Here is a 7249-nt window from a genome sequence, read left to right on the forward strand (position 1 = left end):
ATTTTGTTCTTCTAATACTTGTATTCGAGTACAGTTTGGATTACAGTACTTTTACTTGTAGTGCAGTATTTTCACAGTATGGTATTAGTACATTTACCTTTGATTCTTTGAGTATTTTTTTATACTAATACTTGTATTCAAGTACAGTTTTGAATGGAGTACTTGTAGTAGAGTATTTTCACAGTTTGGCATTCGTACATTTACCTTCGATACTTTTGATTATTATTTTCGTCTAATACTTATATTTAAGTACAGCTTCTAATACTCTTATTTAAGTACAGTTTTGAATGTAGTACTTTTACTTGCAGTAAAGAAGTTTCACTGTGGAATCAATACTTTTACCTTTGATACATACTCTATTATTTTCTTCTAATACTTGTATTCAAGTACAGTTTTGAATGGAGTACTTGTAGTAGAGTATTTTCACAGTTGGGCATTAGTACATTTACCTTTGATTCTATTTTTTTCTACAAATACTTGTATTCAAGTAGTTTTGAATGTAGTACTTTTTACTCGTAGTGGAGTATTTTTACAGTTTGTCATTCGTACATTTACCTTCGATACTTTTGATTATTATTTTCGTCTAATACTTATATTTAAGTACAGCTTCTAATACTCTTATTCAAGTACAGTTTTGAATGTAGTACTTTTCGTAGTGGAGTATTTTTACAGTTTGTCATTCGTACATTTACCTTCGATACTTTTGATTATTATTTTCGTCTAATACTTATATTTAAGTACAGCTTCTAATACTCTTATTCAAGTACAGTTTTGAATGTAGTACTTTTTACTCGTAGTGGAGTATTTTTACAGTTTGTCATTCGTACATTTACCTTCGATACTTTTGATTATTATTTTCATCTAATACTTATATTTAAGTACAGCTTCTAATACTCTTATTTAAGTACAGTTTTGAATGTAGTACTTTTACTTGTAGTAAAGAAGTTTCACTGTGGAATCAGTACTTTTACCTTTGATACATACTCTATTATTTTCTTCTAATACTTGTATTCAAGTACAGTTTTGAATGGAGTACTTGTAGTAGAGTATTTTCACAGTTTGGCATTAGTACATTTACCTTTGATTCTATTTTTTTTTTCTACAAATACTTGTATTCAAGTACAGTTTTGAATGTAGTACTTTTTACTCGTAGTGGAGTATTTTTACAGTTTGTCATTCGTACATTTACCTTCGATACTTTTGATTATTATTTTCATCTAATACTTATATTTAAGTACAGCTTCTAATACTCTTATTCAAGTACAGTTTTGAATGCAGGACTTTTACGCGTAGTAAAGTAGTTCCACTGTGTATTGTTTGTACTTTTACTGCGGTGAAGGGCCTGAAAACGTGCTCCTCCTCCTCCTCCTCCTCCTCTTCCTCCTCCTCCTCCTCCTCCTCCGTTGTGCAGAAATGCCTCCAAGTGGAAGACTCGCCGGTTCACCTCGTGAGCGCACGCAGCTTCGCCGTGCTGGCCCGTACTTGCTCTCCACTTCACGTTGCGTCTGCAACGTGACCGCTGTGTTACCGTCCCTCTCTTACGTCGCCGCGGCGCTTTGGCTCCGCCCCCTCCGCCGTCCTGAAAGTGTGTCACTGGGTTAAAGCGGCTCGAGCGGCCGGGCGGAGGGGCGTGGCCGACAAACGGGTCACATGGGCGCGCCCCGCTATTGAGAACATTTAGTTCTCCTGACGAACCCGCAGTCGCACAACAAGGGGGGAGTTCCTCCGAGCCGGCCGTTCGTTCCCGACCCGATCTCCCGCAGCAGGACCCCGCAGACTCGTTCCCCGAAACGGATCCCTGATATGAGCTCCGTCTTTTTACTCGCTCGCCATCGACTTTAATCTCCGTCGTTGTTTTTTGGTGTTTTTTTTTTTTCGTGACAAGTTGAGTTCAGTTTGTTGGGAGATTTTTGTTTTTTCCTTCCTCGGACGAAGATGCCAGAGGACGTGGAGACAGCCAAGCCCGGTAAGAAGACGGATCTTTGACGGGAAATGTCCTGTTTCAGGAGAAAAACCAACACGATCGTGTGTGTGTGTGTGTGTGTGTGTGTGCGCGCGCGCGTGTGTGTGTGTGCGCGCGCAGACACTTTGCTGCAGTGTAGGTGACATCCATTCATCACCGAGCCCGGCCGTATCATTGCAGCAGTTTTTTATTTTTTATTATTTTACCTTCCGTCAATATTTTATTTTGGTTTGTTTGCGCATATTTGTCTTCTCGCTGTGTTGCAGCATTTATAGTCGTCGATTAAGCGTCGGAAATTGTTGTTGACGCGCGTTTTAAAATCGCACTGTTACGTTGTCGTGAGCTCGAAGTGTGATAATAAACCTCGTTCTGGCTCTCTCTTTTTGTTGTTGTTTTGTTTTCCCCCGTGTTTTCAAATCGGTGAGAGCAGTCGGGCAGTACGGCGTTTCTATCTGACACAACGGCCGTGTTCCGCTTCCTCCGGCCGCCCTCACATGGACAGCGTAGACTAGCCATGTGTCAGTGTGTACAGGCTTTCCGGAACGCTCCTCCGATTGGTCGAGGGGCGTTCCTATCAGCGCGCACGCTTCCACTGGAACTCTTCTCCCATTGGTCGGAGCGCAGCCCGTGACGTATGACATTGAATAATCCACGTTGTACGCAGGACTCCTGGCGAGAGGCTCGACTGCGAGATACACGTGAGACGGGGTGGAGACAGCCAGCGCGCTGACCTAGATCTGTCCCCCTCCTCCGCCTCCTCCTCCTCCTCCTCCTCCTCCGCCTCCTCCTCCTCGTGCTTCGCTTTCACAGAAATTCATGACAGGTCCACGTGTGGGTGGCGCGTGAAAGAGAAGCCTATTTAAAAACTTTTTTTTTTATTATTCTTTCAAGAGCTGTAGAATTAAAAAAAAAAAAAAAATTCCATTAAAGCCGCAAAGTTTGAATGTTTTGTGTGCAAACGTGAGTGTTTGTTTTGTTTGTGTTTTTCCGCACCGCCCTACTTCACTTCATTCACTTTAAACATTCCAGAGAGGGACGGTGTTAAATCTCCGTGCCTTGCCCGAGGGCACCTATGTGACATATATTCTAAAATATACAAAAACCTGCATCTGTTGACTCTTTAAATTATTATTATTATTATTTTTAAAAGGGGCGGAGTTATTTCCTGAACACAGGGGCACACATGTCATTACGTAACCGGCAGGCGGTTGTTTTCCTGTGAGTGTGTTTGGTCGTACGGGTTGCCCCGGTGCTTCGGTGACCCTGTCTGCACAGAGACCCGGGCCTGTTATGTAACACCTGTTATCCAACCAGCAAAAAGCACTGGAGGTGATAAACAGGTCAAATCTTAGTGCTGACTAAACCAACCAGGAAACACACGCATACAAAAACGCACATACACTCACAGCAGTACTCCTTGGGTGTGTCGCAGACACATACTTCTGTACTGATTTATTTGCACTGTTTATTTGGCAGACAGAGCAAGTCTATTTTTCACTTCTTTTTTTTATTATTACTGCTTATGTTTTAACTCGTGCTCCAACCTCAGGCTAAAAAAAACCCCCCACATATCTCGATGTGCTTTGCACGTGTTCTCACAAAATTGGGTTTATATGAAAGTAAAATAGTTTCCACGTTAGAACGATGACAGTACGTGTCTGAATTTGAACTTTTCCGCCTTTTTTTTTTTTAATACTTTTGATACGCGTGGAACGATGTCTAAAGAGTCTTCGCCTTCCTCTTCGACAGGAGGCGTCATTGCCTACATTTCTTCCGGCTCCGCCTCCAGCCCGGAGTCCTGTATGAGCAGCAGCCCCGGCGGCGGCTACCTGTCGACGTCTCCGCCCCCGTCCCGCCCCTCGCTGCCCAGCAGGGCCGTGGGCATGGTGGTGGACATCGCTCCGCCGGCCAAGACGGGCCACCAGCGCGGCCACGGCGCCGAGAAGGCCGGCCGGTCGTCCACGTCGGCCAAGAGCAGCATCACGAGTGAGCACGGACACGTTGAAGAAAAAAAACAAAACAAAAACAAAAAAACCAAGCGCGTCCAGCCGTTCCCGGTCCGGTGCCCGTGACTCACCGTTCCCCTTTTTGTTTGTTTTTTGTCTCTTTGCAGAAATCAACGGCATGGTGCTGTTGTGCAAGGTGTGCGGCGACGTGGCCTCGGGCTTCCACTACGGCGTCCACGCCTGCGAAGGCTGCAAGGTGAGACGGGCTCCCGGACGCGTTTTTCCTCTCTGCCCGCTTTGATCTGTGTCCTCTTTGCTCATCACGGGGATGTCGTTGTGCTTCTTTAAGGGCTTCTTCAGGAGAAGCATCCAGCAGAACATCCAGTACAAGAAGTGTCTTAAGATGGAGAACTGCACCATCATGAGGATCAACAGGAACCGCTGCCAGCAGTGCCGCTTCAAGAAGTGTCTGTCCGTCGGCATGTCCAGAGACGGTGAGGTTTTTTTCTTCTTTTTTTCTGCATTTCAAACAGAAAAAAACAACCTGTTGATTCTTTTCGTGCTCCTTAATTCGTCAAACTAACATCTGTCGGGTTTTTTTTTTCTCTCTCTCAGCCGTCAGGTTTGGTCGCATCCCAAAGAGAGAGAAGCAGAGGATGCTGCTGGAGATGCAGAACGCCATGAACAACATGATGAGCAACAACAGCCAGCTGCACAGCATGCTGCACGGCCACCAGAGCCCCCCGCTGCCCATGGAGGCCGTGACCGGCGACGCCAGCGCCTCGCCGTCCTCCTCCTCCTCCTCCTCCTCCTCCTCCTCCTCCTGCTCCTCCTCCTCCGCCGCTTCCGAGTCTCCGTCGTGCTCCAACCCCTCCTCCCCGCAGTGCGCCCAGGACTCTGAGTCGGTGGTTTCCATGGACACCAACTCCAGCTCGGCGTCGTCCTGCGGGTCGGACAGCGGCGAGGACGAGGCGGTCGCGGCGGTGAGCAGGCAGCACCAAGGCGCCTTCGCGTTCGGCCAGCAGAGGTCGGCGCGCCGGGGCCAGGCCACGCCCTCGCCGGTCGCCCCGGAGACGGGTGCCGACGGCCGCACGGAGGAGGAGCAGCGGCAGGAGAGCTGGAACTGCTGGAACAACAACAACAACGCGGCGGCGGGCGGCTACCGGCACAAAGTTTACAGCGGTGGCCAGCACGTCACCAACTCTGCTTACAGGGAGGACAGAGGAGTCTACCAGCAGCAGCTCAGCAGCGCCCCCAGCTGTGAACCGTCAGAAGACAGCCAAAGACAGCGTGACTTCAATACACAAACTGCCTCATGTGGTTACCGTGGACCAACCGGCTGCGTGAGCAGCAGAGCACACCTGGTGAGTCGTTGGTTTCTTCCTCTCGCAGCAGAACACCAGACCGCTTTCCGATTACCTCGAAATTAACTCTCAGGTCCTCCGTGTTCTCCAGGTCTGCCCGATGAACACTTCACCTTACGTGGACCCCCGCAAGCCCAGCCAGGAGATCTGGGAGGAGTTCTCCATGAGCTTCACCCCCGCCGTGCGGGAGGTGGTCGAGTTCGCCAAGAGGATCCCGGGCTTCCGCGACCTCCCCGAGCACGACCAAGTGAGCCTGCTGAAGGCCGGGACCTTCGAGGTGAGAGGCCGAGCGTCGACGCGCCGTGTTGTTTTTTTGCGCGAGCCGACCGCGGCTTCCCCAAACAGAGCCGACTAATATTTGTTCCGATAACAGAATGGAAATGAAAAGAGACTTCACGAAATCCGTGACGTCGTTTCAGATATTTTAGTTGTAGTTCAATCAGGTGCTCCCGAAACGCTGACTAACCTTCAGCTTTTAGTGTGACATCATAACGTCCACTGAAAAGCTGAACGGACAAAAAAACGGCATCAGAATTATTCGGTCTTCAGTGTGCTGCAAACAAATGACAAACTCTTCTTCTTCTTCTTCTTCTCTCTCGACCCGCCAGGTGCTGATGGTCCGGTTCGCCTCTCTGTTCAACGTGGCCGAGCGCACGGTGACCTTCCTGAGCGGCAAACGCTACAGCCTGGACACGCTGCGGTCGCTGGGCGCCGGCGAGCTGCTCAACTCCATGTGCGAGTTCAGCGAGAAGCTGGCGGCTCTGCGGCTCGACGCCGACGAGATGAGCCTCTTCACCGCCGTGGTGCTCGTCTCAGCCGGTAAGAACGCGTATATATATATATATATATAAATATATATAAAGATTTATTTTTTTTCGATCTGTTGTTGCGTCTCCGGTGCTAACGTGTCCTCCTCCCCGTCTCGTCTCCGTCTCAGACCGCTCGGGGATCCAGGACCTGAACCCGGTGGAGGCCCTGCAGGACAGACTGATCCGGGCGCTGCGAAACCTGGTGATGCAGAACCACGGCGACGAGTCGGCCACCACCTTCACCAAGCTGCTGCTCAAACTGCCCGAGCTGCGTTCACTCAACAACGTGCACTCGGAGGAACTGCTCTCGTTCAAAGTGCACCCTTAAAGGCTTCTTCCCGGGGGGGGGTCTCCTCCTCCTCCTCCTCCTCCTCCTCCTCCTCCTCCTCCTCCTCCTCACCCCTCGTATTCAACCAACCCAGTTTTGTTTCTGGATTGTATGAAAAGTTATTTTTTATTCTATTTTTGTTAAGTAGGCCACGTGGGGTCAGAAGAGAGAGCGAGATATAAGACGTACTGTATTTATAGAAGAGACCGCTGACGCTTGTTGCACACAAACACACGGCAGTGCACGTGTGGCAGAGCTTTTTTTTTAATTTTTTTTTTTTACTTTCTATTCTCCAGAGAAAGACGAGTACTTAACTGGCTTTACGACCTTATGACAAAGTAGAATCTGATTAGTCGGGAAGATTTGGATTAGAATGTTGTTGTTGTTGTTGTTGTTGTTGTTTTCCTCCAAAAAAGCCATTTAATTCCAAAGTGTATTCTCTGACGAGCGGGTGAATGTGAGAGACGATATGTACTGTACTTTACATACATGTGTGCGTGGTCCAATACTTAAAGACTGCTGCGTGTGTGACGAGGAAGGCAAGCTATCAGAAAAAAACGCATCGAAGAACGCGTGACGATGACGCTGCTAATGCATGGCTGTACTTAAAGTGGACAACTATTACTCGGATCTTCTCCCCTCGCCTCGGAAAGCATCTGCTACTCGTCTCGGTGTGTGTGTGTGTGTGTGTGTATATATATATGTATATATATATATATACAGCATCGTATGTTTAATTTGCATTTTGTTTACGTGTTCATGTGCACGGGAACCGCCCGCATGGTGATTTCCGGGGGGAGTCGATGACGCCATTTACAAAAAGCAAAACACTACATTTG

The 7249-nt window shown here is 48.1% G+C and overlaps 1 protein-coding gene across 1 annotated transcript; it reads left to right on the forward strand.

Moving 5' to 3' along the window:
* Positions 1 to 1618: 1618 nt before the first annotated feature.
* Positions 1619 to 6449, forward strand: nr1d2a (nuclear receptor subfamily 1, group D, member 2a). Its single transcript, XM_069720402.1, has 8 exons — positions 1619 to 1966; positions 3713 to 3949; positions 4077 to 4165; positions 4259 to 4403; positions 4525 to 5273; positions 5365 to 5550; positions 5882 to 6092; positions 6211 to 6449. The coding sequence occupies exons 1-8, from the start codon at positions 1936 to 1938 to the stop codon at positions 6408 to 6410; spliced, it is 1848 nt and encodes a 615-aa protein (XP_069576503.1). The 5' UTR covers positions 1619 to 1935; the 3' UTR covers positions 6411 to 6449.
* The last annotated feature ends 800 nt before the right edge of the window (positions 6450 to 7249 follow it).

This window comes from Brachyistius frenatus, unplaced genomic scaffold (assembly GCF_029030835.1).
Source record: "Brachyistius frenatus isolate BFR_SWC_R1_liver_20210118 unplaced genomic scaffold, ASM2903083v1 Contig_239, whole genome shotgun sequence".
In the NCBI taxonomy this organism is placed as follows: domain Eukaryota; kingdom Metazoa; phylum Chordata; class Actinopteri; family Embiotocidae; genus Brachyistius; species Brachyistius frenatus.

Coding starts and splice junctions, on each gene's coding strand:
- nr1d2a (XM_069720402.1), top strand. CDS start 1,936: ATGCCAGAGGACGTGGAGACAGCCAAGCCCG. Junction 1,967..3,712: donor CGTGGAGACAGCCAAGCCCG/GTAAGAAGACGG, acceptor CCTCTTCGACAG/GAGGCGTCATTGCCTACATT. Junction 3,950..4,076: donor GGCCAAGAGCAGCATCACGA/GTGAGCACGGAC, acceptor GTCTCTTTGCAG/AAATCAACGGCATGGTGCTG.